This window comes from Rutilus rutilus (genome assembly GCF_951802725.1).
Source record: "Rutilus rutilus genome assembly, chromosome: 13".
NCBI lineage: Eukaryota > Metazoa > Chordata > Actinopteri > Cypriniformes > Leuciscidae > Rutilus > Rutilus rutilus.
Genome location: NC_140218.1, coordinates 24,871,732 through 24,890,788, shown reverse-complemented (window position 1 = coordinate 24,890,788; position 19,057 = coordinate 24,871,732). Strand labels below are relative to the sequence as shown.

General features: G+C 40.1%; 1 protein-coding gene across 3 annotated transcripts in view; it reads left to right on the top strand.

The window, feature by feature from the left end:
- slco4a1 (solute carrier organic anion transporter family, member 4A1) overlaps positions 1 to 7,239 on the top strand; it is a 28,733-nt gene extending 21,494 nt beyond the window's left edge. For all 3 annotated transcript variants that reach the window (XM_084427691.1, XM_084427692.1, XM_084427693.1), the window contains 4 exons: positions 1,586 to 1,748; positions 2,075 to 2,250; positions 3,806 to 4,019; positions 4,994 to 7,239. In XM_084427691.1, the coding sequence (XP_084283817.1) occupies positions 1,586 to 1,748; positions 2,075 to 2,250; positions 3,806 to 4,019; positions 4,994 to 5,173 (733 nt within the window). In that variant the 3' untranslated portion in view covers positions 5,174 to 7,239. The remainder of the gene's footprint in view (positions 1 to 1,585; positions 1,749 to 2,074; positions 2,251 to 3,805; positions 4,020 to 4,993) is intronic.
- Positions 7,240 to 19,057: the final 11,818 nt, after the last annotated feature.

The window sequence follows — 19,057 nt, the reverse complement described above, 5'->3', positions numbered from 1 at the left end:
CAACAAAATTAACTACTTCCTCTAATTTAGCACATTTATTATTTAATGAAAAAAATGCACCGTCCCGTTTCCCATTAGTCTTGCTTTCCTGACTGCGGTCTACTGTCCTATAAAGTGAAGAGGGGAAAATTTAATTAATTAATTGATGTGAATATACATCTTTGTTTTTGAATAAATGTATGTTTTTTTCTTATAAAGAAAAGCTATATAGCTATATTTGCCCCGCTGGTTATATATCTATATCCTGAAGACGTTTCATTTGACATTTGTGTTATCTTGCATTGGCAACAAAGCTTAAAGGTGCAGTATGCGATTTTTCTAAATCATTGTTGAACACTGTTGATATTTGAAATCAACCCAAACAAACACACCCCTCCTTTCATTGCTCTGCCCCCCAAACTGCTCCCTCAAATGCATGAACACGCAATGCAAGAGTTTCTCTTTTATCATAGCAAAAGCACAGAAAAATAATGCGAAGATGTCAAACGAACGATAAGGAAGCACAAAAGATGAACATACAGTACACAAGAGTATATACAAGCAAGAGTCTGTTGTTAGTCTCCAGCTGCACACACTCAAAACCAATGTTTCTCACATATGGAGCAGAAACAACGCAACCTCTGTGTCTGATTTCAGGCCTTCCCATTTTGGTTTCTTCAGTGCTGGAAAGATTTTTTTATATTAAAGTGGGTCCTAAAGCTCTTGCCTGACCATATCCCCTTCCATTTACATTGATATTCCTCTTATCTTTTCTATTTTTTTAATGTCTCTCAGCCATCTCTCTTTTCTTCAAATCTCCCTCTTGCTCATCTCTCTCTCTTCTCCCATCATTAGTGGACACGGCCCCTACTGCTGATTGGCTACAAGGTTGTTGTCGTGCACGGTCCGAGCATTTTTCAAAAAACGCTTACTACACCTTTAAAGACTTTAGATATACCAAGACTTTGCACTTGTATTACTATGAATGGGAGAGAGTGCAACGTGCAGTATGGCGGCATAAGTCCCTTCTAAAATAGCCAATATTTTGCTCAAATGAAAGTGCAAGAAATATACATGGTCGTTACATGGTCATTTGTGGTGTTTGCTGTGACTAAATCTGGATCAAACCTCAATGATTAACTGTAATAAATCAATGAATAATCAAACAGTTTTTATTAGGAATTTCACTGGATTAGCTTTTAAGTGAAGCTTCTTGTTGTACTAGTTTTTATAATGTACAGTAAAGAGTGTGTTCATTTATTGGCCAACAGGGAACTATATGAGGTACTATGCCGGTTGACATTGTCTTGATTTGTGCTAATGTAAAAGTGCAATAATCTTCTAAATGTCTAAAATGACAATATTCATGATAACAATTTTTAGCACAATAATCATGATTGTCAGTTTTACTATTATCATGCAGCCCTGCCTGTAGTAGGTATTAACCTTTTCAATCAAGTCTGATATGCCGTGTGAGTGATTTATTACACAGATAATGGTCTAAATGAATATCCAGAGCAGGAAAGAGGGGATTGACTGACAGTGTTTTATTGATTGGTTGAGGTGAAACAAAATTTATAACTAAACATTTTCTCTCTCCCTTCAGCTTCTCAGATCTGGGCAATCTGACCGTAAGCTGTAACATTGGATGTCACTGTGCTGAGGAGTTGTTTAACCCTGTGTGTGGTGCGAATGGAGTGATGTATTTCTCTCCCTGCCACGCCGGCTGCAGCTCCCTCAACCACACGAACAGCCCCAGAGGCAGACAGGTACACAGACACTCTCTCAGTGCCACGTACATGCATTTAACAACACGATCAGTCAATTAACTCGACATAGCTGCATACATTTTGTAAGGTAACTTAATTAAAGGGGTCTTATCCTCCCAAATATGACCTTGTACTATGTACGTTTCAGAACGTAACACTAAACTGAAGTGTTAAAACTAAGATGCAAAAATGTTTTTAACTCTTAGATAAAAATTAGTCACGATAACTAGATCTGGCATAAAAATGTTTACACTCTCAGAATAAAAAATGAGTTTAATTCTTGATAATGAATTTTCGTGTTGGTGTGTGTGTTTACACATTTATAGGTGTTCTCTGGCTGCAGCTGTGTGGTAGGGAATATATCATGGGGAGAACAAGGTTTTGCTGAAGAAGGGAGGTGTGTGTCGTCCTGCAATCACATGCCAGCCTTCCTCACCTTCCTCTTCGTCATCATCTTCTTCACTTTCCTCTGCAGCATCCCTGCACTTACTGCCACACTCAGGTATGACACTGCATATACTACCATTTAAAAGTTTGGGGTCAGTAAACATTTTTGTTAGAAAAAATATTATTAAGCAAGGATGCCTTAAATGTTAAAGGGATACTCCACTTTTTTCGGAAATATGCTCATTTTACATCTCCCCCAGAGTTAAACAGTTGAGTTTTACCGTTTTAGAATCCATTCAGCCGAACTCCGGGTCTGACGGTACCACTTTTAGCATAGCTTAGCACAGATCATTGATTCTGATGAGTCCAGTAGCATTTCTTTCAAAATGACCAAAGAGTTTCAATATTTTTCCTATTTAAAACTTGACTCTTCTGTAGTTAAACCGTGTACTAAGATCGACGGAAAATGAAAAGTTGCGATTTTCTAAGCCTATATGACTAGGAACTACTCTCATTCCGGCGTAATAATCAAGGAACTGTGCGGCTGTACCATGAGTGCAGCAGGCGTAATGATATGACGCAGCGCCTGAAAATAGGTCTAATAGGTTAGACAAACTTAGTCCCGGTCACGTTGGAAGAAGTTACAGAGCTGGGGACTATTTTCAGGCGCTGCGTCATATCATTACGCCTGCTGCACTCATGGTACAGCCGCACAGTTCCTTGATTATTACGCCGGAATGAGAGTAGTTCCTAGCCATATAGGCTTAGAAAATCGCAACTTTTCATTTTCCGTCGATCTTAGTACACGGTTTAACTACAGAAGAGTCAAGTTTTAAATAGGAAAAATATTGAAACTCTTTGGTCATTTTGAAAGAAATGCTACTGGACTCATCAGAATCAATGATCTGTGCTAAGCTATGCTAAAAGTGGTACCGTCAGACCCGGAGTTCGGCTGAATGGATTCTAAAACGGTAAAACTCATCTGTTTAACTCTGGGGGAGATGTAAAATGAGCTTATTTCTGAAAAAAGTGGAGTATCCCTTTAAAGAATATTTAAATTTCAAATAAATGCTGTTATTTTTAACTTTCTGTTCATCAAAGAATCCACAAAAATATGAAGCTGCACAACTGTTTTCAACATTGATAACAGTAAATGTTTCTTGAGCATCAAATCATCATATTAGAATGATTTCTGAAGGATCATGTGACACTGAAGACTGGAGTAATGATGCTGAAAATTCAGCTTTGCATCACAGGAATAAATTACATTTCAAAATATATTCACATAGAAAACAGTTATATTAAAATGTAATAATATTTCACAATATTACTGTTTTTACTTTATTTTTATCAAATAAATGCCACCTTGGTGAGCATAAGAGACTTAAAAAAAAACAAAAAGAAAAAACATTTTATTGGCTTTTCATTGGTAGTTTAGACTAAAAATGCAAAATAAACGTTATGTCATGTGACCACAATGCAGCATACTACTGTTTCAAATGTATTGTGCGATAATGCCTACTCTTTCACTTTACATTTGGAAAAAATCATTATAAGTAATAGCTAGTAAGTAGTAAGCTAGTTTTTCATTCCAAATAGACAGTAGGATCTCTAATGGCATATATTCAAATGCAGATGTTTGTCATTAATGTAACTGTCGTCTCCTGCAGGTGTGTCCCTGACAGTCAGAGATCGTTTGGGCTTGGGATCCAGTGGATCGTAGTAAGGACTCTCGGTGGGATCCCAGGCCCCATAGCGTTCGGCTCAGTGATTGACATCTCCTGTCTGCTGTGGGAGGAGCAGTGTGGGGAATACGGCTCCTGTTATCTATACCACAACTCAGCCATGAGCCAGTACTCGCTCATTGCAGGCATCATCTACAAGGTAGAGAAAAACATTTGAATATATGTAGAAATGATGAAAATAAGGTTCCCTGAGAAACCAATACTGACTCATTCCATATTAAATACACTTTAGCTTGTATGAAACTCTTAAAACTGACTTTTCAGTGGTACATTGACGAGACAAATCGATTTTTGGTCCCCTCTTGATGTGTTATACTTGTGTTAAACTCTTAGTCTCGTCAATGTACTACCGGAGGCCAATTAGTCTTGAGACCTCAAGTGAAAATGCTTACATTTAGCATTTTTCTAATTTAATACAAATGTTTTCGAATCGTTACAAATTATATTATCAGCTTAACAATTTGAGTGAAAGGTTGAATTGAAAAATTAACATAAATGCCATAATGTCTTAAAATTTGTCGCCATTTTTGTGACATAGAAGTGATCTAGAAACAAAATCTAAAAAAAAAACTATATATCCAGTAAACTACTGTTGGTCGGTACGATTTTTAAATGTTTTTGAAAGAAGTGTCTCATTTATTTAATAAAGAAAATACAATTTATTCCTATCATGTCAAAGCTGAATTTTCATTATCATTACTCCAGTCTTCAGTGTCACATGATCCTTCAGAAATCATTCTAATATGCTGATTTGCTGCTCAAGAAACATTTTTGATTATTATCAATGTTGTAAACAGATTCAGCTTCATATTTTTGTGGAAAACGAGATACATTTTTTCAGGATTCTTTGCTGTATAGAAAGTTCAAAAGAACAGCATTTATTTGAAATATAAATCTTTGTATCATTTTACATGATACTGTCACATAAATATTTTTATTTTCAGGTTTAAATCAGATTTTTAATCCCAGATTTTTAATGCGGCCTCCCCATTGAAGCCTATTGTTTATAATCAATAGTCGTTCACTTTTAGGTCAGGTTCACATCAATCGCAGAAACCTTTTCAGATGAACCTAACGGCAATCTAATCTAAACTCTATCTCTCTTTTTCTCAGGTTTTAGGCACTTTTTTCTTCTTGCTGGCCAGCATGCTCTACCAGCCGCCCCCCGAGTCTCCCCAGAGCAGCTGTGAGAGCACAGATGTGGGAGGGCATGACAGTGGGGGGAAGAACAGAGATCTGCCAATCAAAGACATCCCCCCTGAGATCATCTCCAATCCGCATGCCAAATTATGACCTCAGTCGAGTCTATAAAATGCACCTCACCTCAAATTGTGTGTGTATGCTTCTGTGTGTGTGTATAAGGTCAACACCATCACTGTTCACTGTGCCCCGTCCCTCCGGGAGTACATTGTTCCCAACATTCATCTATGATATATTCCAGCCCGTTCTCATCCCAAGGCGTCATATACTGACGCTTTTGACATTTCGTCTACATCCAACGCACATGGCACCCTTTAGCATCAATATGAGACGCAGATAGATGGTGTTTGGTGTTTTCAGCCCCCAACGGCGCCTTACAGGCAGCGAGGGGAAGGGTAGGTTTAAGGTTGAAGTTAGGGTTAGCTGCCTGGAAGGAGCCATTGGGGGCTAAAAACACCATCGAGCCTGATAGATATGGGCCAGAAGGCGCCTCCTAGCAGTCTAACCCTACCCATAACCAAACAAAGCTATCTGTGTCTCATATTGACGCTAAAGGGTGCCATGTGCGTTGGATGTAGACGAAATGTCAAAAGCGTCAGTATATGACGCCCTAGGAATGCGTTGCATATTCTCATATACTCTCATTGCCCACCAGCCTAAAACTCCTGAGAAGTGAAAGCATCTATGTCACAATGAATGACCAAAGGTCAGAGGTGAAATCAGAGCATACAGTATGAGTTATATAAACAGAACCCACCAAAAGCAAACATAATCTTACTTTAAGAATAGATTATGCATAGAAACTAAAATTATTTGTATAATTTAAGTATAAAAATTAGAGCCTTTTTGCAAGGAAAAAGCCATGGACAATATATGAAAAGAGCACTTAATATAAATGTAACGGTAAGAGAGAATTACAGCAAATGTGGAGAAATTATGACAAAGTGTTAAGCTGTTAAATTAAAGATAGAGTATTGAAATGCTGCTCAGTTATACATAAAGAAAAACTGAGTTACAAACTGTGCCTTTCAAGTATTTTTCATAATTCAGCACAGTTAGAAAGAGATATTGCAGAAAAACCCTACTCACAAACCCTTAAATCTCTCTAAATTGCACTTTAAACTAACTTCACTGATATAAATTTACATCCGAACCATTTACAGTAGTGTTATTATACCAAGTTTTGTCCTGCAGCACCATTTTATGTTCTAGATCTAGTTCTAGTCCATAGTAACGCATGTAAAACTTGTGATTCTTGTATTCATAGATTCTGAATATTTTTACCATTTTAAAATGTGCCAAAATACTGTAGCGCGGGACAGGGAGGCTTCAAAGTGTGAGGTCACATAGAGATGCAAGTGAGAGTTGAAGGGGGAGCAGGTTTACAAAATGAACTTTTTGCAACTGAATGCCATGTTGCGAAATCTCACCCGAGATGGGATATTCCTGAAAAGCACTTCACTTTGAGATTACACTAAAAATTATTCTTGCACTGATTTTCAGGATGACATTAAAAGACAATTTCTTGGTTGTTCATAAAGTAACAGAACAAGAAGGATTTTTTTTCTCTTTGTATGTAGGATTTTTTTCTGGTTGAACACTGAAGTACCACAAGCTGCTTAAATCCAAATATAAGAAGCATAAACTAATATCTAATTTGCTTATATCAAGTGCTATTAAAGACATCTCACCAATGAAACTATATGTTGAGGTTTTTTATTTGTTATTAAATGAATTTGTAAGGATTCATGTTGTATCAGAACTCTCAAAATCTATTATTATTATTAATGTTTTCTTTCCCTGATGTGATGGATTTTGATGGATTACATTGACTCTCTGATGGCAAACCCTGAATGACAATGATGCACTCAGAAATGTAAGATTTGCACAATGTAACTAAACATGCAACAACAAAGAGTAACATGATATTTGTATTGAATTTGTGTTGGTTCATGTGTATTTTTTATCCCAATGACTGAAAGAAATGTGTCTTGTGTCACAAAAGGAGTTTATGAGTGGGCCTGTTTTTGTCTTCATTGATATTTATTTGACTTTCTTTTTTTTACCACTGTGTTTCTAATCACTTGCAATGTAATTAGTTTTGGTACTTTCTTTGTCAAGTAATTTTTAAGCTGAAGTTTCGATAAAAGTTTTGAGTAACAACCAAAAAAGCAAACTGTCATATTTTATTCCTGTCTATACCTGTATATGCACACACTCATATTCTATGCAAAGTCTCATGCACAAATGACACAAATATGCTTATTTGATTAGTGAACTAGAAATCTGAAAGCACACAATCATAACATTTCTTTGTTTTAAAAAACTCAATACAAATGCTTAAAAATCCTTTGTTTTTAAAAACCTTTATAAAAAATCTTTTTAACATTTACTCTCCCTATCCAGTAACATGGAAACATGGAAATCATGTTTAATGGAGGCTAGCTAGTAAGAGCTGTGCATGTATGATAATAAAAAAATATTCACGTAGTCCAAACACAACTGAGCATAATGAAAATACAAAATGCTCAAGAATTGCGTTGCTTTTGCTCATTAAATTGAACAAACAGCAAAGATCACTTTAGAGTTTACTCACATGCGTCTGGTCATTGTGTTATGTGTTGGTGCCACTAGATGTCACTAGCTATACATTGTAAATTTGTCTCGCCAACTGAAATGACAAGAAGCCATTCTTAGAAAAAAAAAAGGCTTCCATACTATTAATAGATAAAGTAAATATTGTTGTAGTGATACATATTATACAGTTATACATAAGTATTTTTGCAGCTGATGTCAAAGGGGATAGAGAGGTTCTGTGGCAGTTGAGAAAAACTTGTTTATTAGCAACAGGCCAAACATTGGCTGGAAAGGCAGGGTTTGAATTGACATTCTAATGGGGGAATGGAATCATGCAAGGTAACAAATCAGAAAACAGGAAATACACAACATTGCTGTTAGTCATGTATCCTCCTCATACTGTAAAATAAGATTAGTTTACCATGATTAGATTAGTTTACCATGATTAGATAAGTTTACCATGATTTGATTTGTCTGCATCAAACAATCATGAATCTTAGTGCAGCTAAATAATTTCAATTCACATTTATGGTTTATTTGTATAGCACTCTTCACAATACATATATCGTTTCAAAGAAGCTTTACAGAAAATGCATGTGTCTACATTACAATTTAGAGTAATCTGTTATGGTGATTGTGTCCAAGGCGAAACATAATGAGCTCATTTAAGTCATTATTCATTTGAAGAACTTCAGAGTCCTTTGAAACTGCATTGATTTGAACTTCAACATTCTGGTTGCCATTGAAGTCCATTGTGTGTAGAAAAATCCTGAAATGTTTTCCTCAAAAAACTTAATTTCTTTTCCACTGAAGAAAGAAAGACATGGACATCTTGGATGGCATTGGGGTGAGTAAATTATCAAGAAATTTTCATTTTGAGGTGAACTAATCCTTTAAGAGAGTAAGTTGCTATGGCTACTTACACACCCTGGAAGTTACAGTACCTCTGTTTTTGGAGCCGAAAGTTGAGGTTATCTGCTTACTTACATACTGGGTATGCCACTTAACCTGCTTTCTGGAATACCCCCCAGATACTGTATGGTAAACGGAAGCTCAGGCATGTTTGCTTGACGTAAGACAACCAATGAGGTTCAGTCTCTTGTTACGCCTCACGTTTGAGCTTCTAACAATGAGGTTCATTCTCATTGTGTAACGCAGCACGTTTGAGCTTCAGCAAGAACCAATGAGGTTCATTCTCGTGTTACGCAGCACGTTTGAGCTTCAGCAAGAACCAATGAGGTTCATTCTCGTGTTACGCCTCACGTTTGAGCTTCTAACAATGAGGTTCATTCTCATTGTGTAAGCAGCACGTTTGAGCTTCAACAAGAACCAATGGGGTTAATTCTCATTGTGTAATGCAGCACGTTTGAGCTTCTGCAAGAACCAATGAGGTTCATTCTCGTGTTACGCCTCACGTTTGAGCTTCTAACAATGAGGTTCATTCTCATTGTGTAAGCAGCACGTTTGAGCTTCAACAAGAACCAATGGGGTTAATTCTCATTGTGTAACGCAGCACGTTTGAGCTTCAGCAAGAACCAATGAGGTTCATTCTCGTGTTACACAGCACGTTTGAGCTTCAGCAAGAACCAATGAGGTTCATTCTCGTGTTACGCCTCACGTTTGAGCTTCTAACAATGAGGTTCATTCTCATTGTGTAAGCAGCACGTTTGAGCTTCAACAAGAACCAATGGGGTTAATTCTCATTGTGTAATGCAGCACGTTTGAGCTTCAGCAAGAACCAATGAGGTTCATTCTCGTGTTACGCAGCATGTTTGAGCTTTAGCAAGAACCAATGAGGTTCATTCTCATGTTACGCAGCACGTTTGAGCTTCAGCAAGAACCAATGAGGTTCATTCTCGTGTTATACCTCACGTTTGAGCTTCTAACAATGTTCATTCTCATTGTGTAACGCAGCACGTTTGAGCTTCAGCAAGAACCAATGAGGTTCATTCTCATGTTACGCAGCACGTTTGAGCTTCAGCAAGAACCAATGAGGTTCATTCTCGTGTTATACCTCACGTTTGAGCTTCTAACAATGTTCATTCTCATTGTGTAACGTAGCACGTTTGAGCTTCAGCAAGAACCAATGAGGTTCATTCTCGTGTTACACAGCACGCTTGAGCTTCAGCAGGAACCAATGAGATTCATTCTCGTGTTACGCAGCACGTTTGAGCTTCAGCAAGAACCAATGAGGTTCATTCTCGTGTTACACAGCACTTTTGAGCTTCAGCAAGAACCAATGAGGTTCATTCTCGTGTTATACCTCACGTTTGAGCTTCTAACAATGTTCATTCTCATTGTGTAACGCAGCACGTTTGAGCTTCAGCAAGAACCAATGAGGTTCATTTTCGTGTTACGCAGCACGCTTGAGCTTCAGCAAGAACCAATGAGATTCATTCTCATGTTACGCAGCACGTTTGAGCTTCAGCAAGAACCAATGAGGTTCATTCTCGTGTTACACAGCACTTTTGAGCTTCAGCAAGAACCAATGAGGTTCATTCTCGTATTACGCCTCACGTTTGAGCTTCTAACAATGTTCATTCTCATTGTGTAACGCAGCACGTTTGAGCTTCAGCAAGAACCAATTAGGTTCAATTGCGTGTTACGCAGCACGCTTGAGCTTCAGCAAGAACCAATTAGGTTCAATTGCGTGTTACGCAGCACGCTTGAGCTTCAGCAAGAACCAATGAGGTTCATTCTCGTGTTACGCAGCACGCTTGAGCTTCAGCAAGAACCAATGAGGTTCATTCTCGTGTTACGCAACACATTTGAGTTTCCACAAAAAATAGTGATGTTTGTTCTTGCGTCTCAAGCAGGTTCGGCTGAGCTTCTGTTTATGTTCGCTGATCAGTGTTTACATTTTAATGTTAAATGTTGCAATTTAAAAGAACTGTTTTCTATTTGAATCTATTTTAAAATGTAATTTATTCCTGTGATGACAAATTTGAGTTTTCAGCATCATTACTTCAGTTTTCAGTGTCAAATGAACAGTAAGCGAGAAGCTGAAACATTTCTCACAGGTATCATGATAGAACTGAAATATTAGCCTGAAGGCACAAAGTCACATACACAAACACACACTCATGCACAATCAGATAAGATCCCTCTGTGTGTGTTAGGGGATTGAGGCAATATGGTTGGACTGACATCTAAATGTCCTAACCCCTTGACCACCTCACAAAATAGAGTCATTTTTTTTAGATAATTCACTCAGCCATCTGTTTTACCGACTGTGTAAACTGTCCTTGCTGTTGCTGGAGGAGAGCGGAGAGCAGGGGTGATTGAACAGATATCAGCCCCTCTCCCTCAACACGATGAGGCTTTTAAGCCAGCACTTATAGAATGGAATATAGTAAACATTAAACAGAGAAGCAGCAGATTATTTCCTTTAAACAAGCAGGAGAGTTTTCCAATTTCCCATCAGAATTGTTTAAATCTATTAACTGTAGTAAAGACGTCACAGGTGAATTCAAATCTTCCTTGAAATGGGAATGTGAAATACAATTATCAGTGTTTAGTTCTTAACATTTCTGTCACATTTCTAGTAGGATGGATGGATGGATGGATGGATGGATAAAGTAGTTAGTTAAATACAATGAAATTCAATAAAGCTGAAGATGCGCATATATAGCCTACACACAAACACCCATTTCATATGGCCGCTGTTAAAGCAGCTTTTGTTAAATATTAGATATCTCTGGTGGCTGTGAAGCTGACTGTGAAGGTCAGGTCTTTCATGTCAGTCTCACACAGAACAACCTCTCCATATGTCACTGAGTGATCAAGATTAGAGAGCGTCAAGAAGACAGTCAGTTCCCCTCTGACACCCTCTCTCTCTCTCTCACACACACACACACACACACACACACACACACACACACACACACACACACACACACACACACACACACACACACACACACACACACACACACACACACACACACACACACACACACACACTTCACACCTATATCAACATAAACAAATCAAGTGAACAAACAGGCATTGCATTTCTATGAAAAAAAATCAAGGCATAGGTTTGGTTTTAACATTGTGGTTTTCACATTAAACATTATGCAGATGTAAGTGGAAGTATACGCGATCAAAAAACAAAGGCCTTCCTTGTAAGTCTATAGGTTATATACTTGTTAACTTGTTAACTAAATCTCCATTTAAAGTCACACATTCTGTGATTATGTAAACTGACCCCTGGTTTCACAGACACGGCTTATAGTCCTAGACTAAAATGCATGTTTGAGCTGGTTTAACTGAAAGCAACTTGCACTGACATTTCTTAAAATATATCAGTGCCATTGTTTTGTCTCAAGATGCACACCGGTAATGTTTTTTTTTTTTATATATAATGCATGTTTATAAAAGCTACTTAATTTGTTCTAATTGAACTAAGGCTTAATCAAAGCCCTGTCTTTGAAACCAGGACTAATAATCACAGAGACTAAAACTTTTGTTGTACTGATTTTTTTATTTTTTACCATTAATGCACAACATATGAAAACAATGGATAAAAAATATCACTTCACAACATGAAATGGAAATCATTACCTAAATAAAAAGAATATTGAAACATAATATAAGTTTCATGGGGTCAACACTGGAATGAAAAGAACCAAAGAATTGTATTGAAATTGAGTAATGGATAAAAAGTTTAAAATAGCAAAGAACTAAATATTAGTGTAACAGACTTTACATGACAGACTTTGGATGCATTTGCCTGGTTTTATGTTTTTAACTTAAATAAAATAAATTATGGAAATAATTGAAGTGCAGAAACTTTAATTATGGATTACATAAAATTATGTAAATTAAAATTGACAAGATTTTGAAATGGCCACCATGATTCAGTGTGACCATGATGAAGCTCTTCATTTGTTAGTTAAAAAAAAAAAGAGTCATTATGGTGTTTCTAGAAGATTGTCCATCAAAACAGGTAGTCTATAACAACAAAACAAAATGGGAGGGAACAACATGTCTAGATCTGTCTAAGCCATATTACAGACAAGATGTGATCTTAACATGAGAGATCTAGAGCAGGAGAGACAAAGAAAAGCTGAGCGGCCTCGTCTAATCTGAGTGACTAAAATCACTTCTTGGATGAGAGTGTGAACTCCTCTCCACAGAGACTGACAATCACTAACACAGGAGGCACAACAACATAAGAGGGGAAAAATGGGATCGGAAGATGACGACAATTACTCACAAAGCATGTCAAAAATGTTTGAAGAGTAAAAACAGTAAAGGATGTATATATATATACATATTTTTTGTATATATATATTTTGTTGTTGTTGTTGTTGTTGTTGTTGCAAATATCAACCTCCTGAGACCCCCCCAAAAAAATATTTTATGAGTTTATTTTTTTATTTTTCCCATGTCATCACATTGTTAAGAGCATAAGAAACAAATGTAAAAAAAAAAAAAAAAAAATTTGAAAAATGATGCTATGTCCTCTGTAGTGGACACCATGACTCAGTTGACACAAATGACATGAAATTATATGTATAGGCACAACAATGGCAATTTTTTTTCAGTCACCAATACATTTTGGGGTTTCAGGATTTTTTTTAACCAAAACTTGTATAAAGATGATTTTCAACTATAAAAGATATAACGGAATGAATTGATACACCATTTTAATTTATGCAATATGTGGGTAAAATGGCCATACATTAATATTCCCATTCAATGCAATGTACTGTATCCAATGTGCACATTAATGTGTTCTTGGAGCAACATTTAATGAAAAAAGAAGTGTAATAATTGGAGTAATAATTAGCAAAATTTTTATAATAATATCTAATATTTCATAGGAATATTGATGTATAATTTATTTTCATATTCACTTGTTGTGTCTCCCAAAATGCCTGATAAACATGATTTAAGTCCTGATGTCCTCTACAGTGGACATTAATGAAATCAATGCCCTGTTCTGTAACAGAAAGTCATTTTTTGATTTGAAATCCAATAACTGTTATGATGCAGAGCAGGAAGCAGGAAGCAGGATCCAAATGCAGCAGTGTTTTTAAACTTCATAAACTAATAAACTTCAATTATGACAAAGACTAAGAATAAACTTGAACTAAGACTAAGACTAAGACTCCGGGACAGAACAGACAACATGCAACGTAACATCAAGTACTCACAAAGACTGAACTAGACACAGGGCTTAAATACAAAGGCAAACAAGCTAAACAAGATAACAAGGGGGCGTGGCTAATCAGAGACACCTGGGAAGACTAATCAACATAACGGGAGACAGCTAAACATGAAAAGACAGGGGAACACATGACAGAAAACCCCACACCGTGACATAGCCAGCCCCAGGTCCCCCCAGGTCTTGCGGGAGGGACGGATGGCCAGGGCCGTGGAGCGTGGGCAACCAGGGTGGAGCAGGACGTGCCGGCGACCAGGGCGGAGCAGGACGTGCAGGCGGCCAGGGCGGTGAAGACCCTTCGGGTGGAGACGACCCTTCGGGCGGCCAGGGCGGAGACGACCCTTCGGGCGGCCATGGCGGAGCAGGCTGGTCAGACGTCCCAGAAGGCCCTGGGAACCATGTCGGCAGGGCCTCCACGTTCCCCCCAGAGGACTTATTGCCCCCCCCCAAACATTTCTTGGGGAAGATCACAGGATTGGAGGCAGTCTGCTTTGAAGACGGTTCGGGACAGGACGAAACCCGCGGCGAAGGCGATTCTGTGCTGGACAGGACCAGCAGCAAAGGCGGCTCTGGACTGGACCGAACCAGCGGCGAAGGCGGCTCTGTGCTGGACAGGACCAGCGGCGAAGAGGGCTTTGAGCTGGGCGGGACCTGCGGCGAAGAGGACTTTGAGCTGGGCGGGACCTGCGGCGAAGAGGGCTTTGAGCTGGGCGGGACCTGCGGCGAAGAGGGCTTTGAGCTGGGCGGGACCAGCGGCGAAGAGGGTTCTGAGCTGGATAGGACCAGCGATGAAGAGGGCTCTGAGCTGGGCGGGACCAGCGGCGAAGGAAGCTCTGGGCTGGACGGGACCAGCGGCGAAGAGGGCTTTGAGCTGGGCGGGACCTGCGGCGAAGAGGGCTTTGAGCTGGGCGGGACCTGCGGCGAAGAGGGCTTTGAGCTGGGCGGGACCTGCGGCGAAGAGGGCTTTGAGCTGGGCGGGACCAGCGGCGAAGAGGGTTCTGAGCTGGATAGGACCAGCGATGAAGAGGGCTCTGAGCTGGGCGGGACCAGCGGCGAAGGAAGCTCTGGGCTGGACGGGACCAGCGGCGAAGAGGGCTTTGAGCTGGGCAGGACCAGCGGCGAAGAGAGCTTTGGCTCTGGCTCGGGGGGCATGACTCTCACAGACTCTGGCTCGGCGGGCATGACGCTCTCAGTCTCAGGCTCGGCGGGCATGACGCTCTCAGTCTCAGGCTCGGCGGGCATGAAGCTCTCTCTCAGGCTCGGCGGGTATGACGCTCTGTCTCAGGCTCGGCGGGCATGACGCTCTGTCTCAGGCTCGGCGGGCATGGCGCTCTCAGTCTCAGGCTCGGCTGGACTGGCGTGAAGCTCTGGCTCGGCAGGACTGGCGTGAACAGTCTCTGGATCGGCAGACGTGACGTGAACAGTCTCTGGATCGGCAGACGTGACGTGAACAGTCTCTGGATCGGCAGACGTGACGTGAACAGTCTCTGGATCGGCAGACGTGGCGTGATGCGTTGGCTCGGCAGGACGAAACCCTGGAACGATGGCCCTCTTGGCAGCACGTGCAGACATAAGCGGGGGATCGGCCACGCTGGAAACCGGTCCTGTACGTCCATAGACCGATCCAGTGGCTGGCTTGATGGTTGGCAAGACGTGACGATTCCCAGGCCGGGCGAGACGTGAACTGACTCTGGCTGGGCAGACGGGACATGGAGCTGTGAAGACTCTGGACTGGACGCGACCAGCGGTGAGTGCTCTGGGGGTACTGTGAGCTTGCAGGGTGTTTCATCAGCCAAGCTCACAGTAAATGCCGAACCGCTCAAGGAGAGGGCCAGGTCGACATACCCTTCTAGGGTCCAGCCGGTATAGTCCTCCGGCATCAATTGAGCAACGTCATCATCAGCCCGCTCCAAAACAGGTCCATGAGCTGGATGTCATCTAATGCTCCCAGATGACAGCAAGACAAAAAGTCCCTCGCATACCTCTCAATAGGCTGGCCATCTTGGAACATCGAAGAAAGGAATTTTCTCAGGGCCTGGTTGCTAACAACTGCTGGATCCATTTTGTGGTGAGTTCTTCTGTTATGATGCAGAGCAGGAAGCAGGATCCAAATGCAGCAGTGTTTTTATTAAATAAACTTGAATTATGACTAAGAATAAACTTGAACCAGGACAGGACAGGACAGGACAGGACAGGACAGGACAGGACAGGACAGGACAGGACAGGACAGGACAGGACAGGACAGGACAGGACAGGACAGGACAGGACAGGACAGGACAACATAACAACATCAAGTACTCACAAAGACTGAACTAGACACAGGGCTTAAATACAAAGGCAAACAAGCTAAACAAGATAACAAGGGGGCGTGGCTAATCAGAGACACCTGGGAAGACTAATCAACATAACGGGAGACAGCTAAACATGAAAAGACAGGGGAACACATGACAGACAAGAACAAGACACAAACCCACACCGTGACAATAACGTTTTCCTGAGATGTTGGTTTATGAAATACATTTTGAAAAGTAGTCCGATTTAAATTATACTTACAATCTATTATCATATTTCCATAAGAGTGCTACATTTGATCACTAAATTAATGTCAGACATTTTTAAAGACCAAGGATAAGTTGTTTTCATGGTGAAACCTCCAAACATTTGGTATCTCTGAAAAGCCCTGAATGTGCTCTTTACAGGACACCCAGGTTGTGACATGTGACATGGTGTCAGATAAATTCACTAAAATATAATGTCCACTACAGTGGACAAAAGTCTATTCCTGGGCCCAGGAGGAAATATTACAGCAGAAAACTCTCTACAGCTCTTCTGTGAAGTCAGTGACACTGTGACACTGATTTCTCGCATGGCTTGATGTTGTGGTAGATTTTTCTTATTTCGCACCTGCGCATCTCCAATCGACACCAAGCGTCTACAGTCGACACTTAATATCTCGTGGGCATCTACAGTCGACACTTAATAATCTTTATACTCTAGTTTTTCGTCTACGGTCGACAACTGGCTTCGAGTTCCGACGACGTCTCGTCCCTTTCCCATGACACTATCAAAGTGTCTGGTAAGCTTCACTAACTAACTTGCTGCGCAGCATTAACTAGACAGACTCCAGACAATGCCTTTGAATGCTTTAATCACGGCCGGAGGATCTCAGTCAAATTTCAGAGAGAATCCCACCAGCAAAAAGAATACAACAGTTTTTATAGAATAGGAGCATAGCAAAAGTGACATGATACATAATGTCCCTACAATTTGATTGGTTCTTCGTATGCAAACCCTTCTGTTACTAGAAGCAAACTTAGATCTCAAATCATTAAAAAATGGACAAGGTTAGTTCAGTTGATTACTCAATATATCATGAGACTAGACTGTTATATTTTTGATATTATCTAGTCAGCATCTCAGAATTTTCCGCTGGTTTCGACACAGAGTACATTTTGTTGTTGATGGATATTGGGGCATGTGTTGGTGGGACCCCGCGATAACGACAGGACTACAGGACAGGTAGTCTGCCATTAAGAGGGGATAAAAGCGATTGAGACCAGATAGAGGAATCTAATTACTGCAAGCTGCTGATGGATATCTGTAGACCTCTTTTGTTAATTTTGCTTTCAAACAAAGCTGAACAAAACAGTTCATACCCATTGAAAGGCACAAAATGAGAGCTTGTGAAGTAGAAACATTCACATAACTCCACTTCTTCTGTCCCCAAACCTTGAGAGCTGTTTAGGCAAGTGTGCTACTGCTTCAGAAAGACAACAGCATAATTATGCTTGTCGGCATGAAATGGGAATTCGCCCTATCTATTTTCAAAATACATTTCAATGAATAAAATGTCATGCATGTTTTATTCTTTTTTATTTATTTATTGCATTTTAATCAAAATGCTATAACTTTATCTTCCCATGAAATGACTCGCATTCACATCTGCCTCCATCTAATCAACAGCCGATGGATTGAACCAAGTCCTGCCCTATATGAGATCAAAGAAAAAAAAAGTATAAAAAAATATCAATACAAATTTATTGTTTAATTATTTTACACATTATTTGTGCATTCTTAAAGTCCCTGTAAAGTCAAAATTAAGTATGTGTTCTGAGTTTGTCATACCACCGAAAAATGTGTTATTAGCCACCCAGCCCAATTTCAATGATTAAAAAAGCCGCCAAGTAAATAAAATAAGCTATCAAAATCTCGAAAAAATGAGCAGTAGTCTCAGCTCTCAAACGCTGGGGGCGTGTCCGCTGGCTGCGCTGAAACCACGCCCACTCGCGGGAAATATGACTCGCACACAGCTCGTGCATGTCGGCGCGACGGGAGGATGAAGGCCGAAGCGGACAGCGGGAGATAGTCGGTTCGGCCCCATTCACCAGTAACAGCGGATTATCAGTGAATTCCAGTTGTCTCCAACGAAAGTAAACTATCCTGATCTCTACAGAGGCGGGTGTGGTGGTGACCATCAGCTCTCCATCAAGGTAACGTTAGCTCTTCACAAGATAAATCCACCTCCTCTTGATATGATCATTTTTCGGAAATTTAAATAAGGACACCGATCTGTTTTCTAAGTGATTGCATCCAGGGAATACGCATTTACATGACGAAGGCATAGCCAGAGCCGTGGGCATAGTAGCTAGCAAACTGTAGGCTGTCTGATAGTAACTCGCGATTGAGCGATAGGCTTAGTGACTCCGTGCGTCATCAAGTAGGGGCCCAATCAAGCTCAGGGGGTCGCAGTGCGTCATCGAGCCCCCGTTTTAGCCCCGCCCAAAAAATCCGGCTCACAGCAAGGGTGAAAAACTGTTAAACGGTCTAACTCCACAATTTAGTACTTCACAGTTCTCAGTCTTTGTAACATGTTTTAGCAATACATTTCTAGCACTTATAATGTGTTTAGAATTTTTTTGTAGAATTGCCTTTACAGGGACTTTAAGTGTATTTTCTGTGTAAAGGACAGTATAATTCAAGAACAATAACTGTTAACGATGACTATAACTGTAAAGAACTATAACAATATCACAGAGGCACAATATTGTTGGAATCACTTTCAGGACATTTTTTATATCAACAATAAAAACACTGACGGTCAATCAGAATTCAAACTACATTACAGAGGCCGAGCATTTGAAGCAACAGTCAACATAACTTCAATGTTCGCTTCTAAAAAACAGAATGATATCGTCTGTTGGTGTGGACGCTAATATTGTTACAGT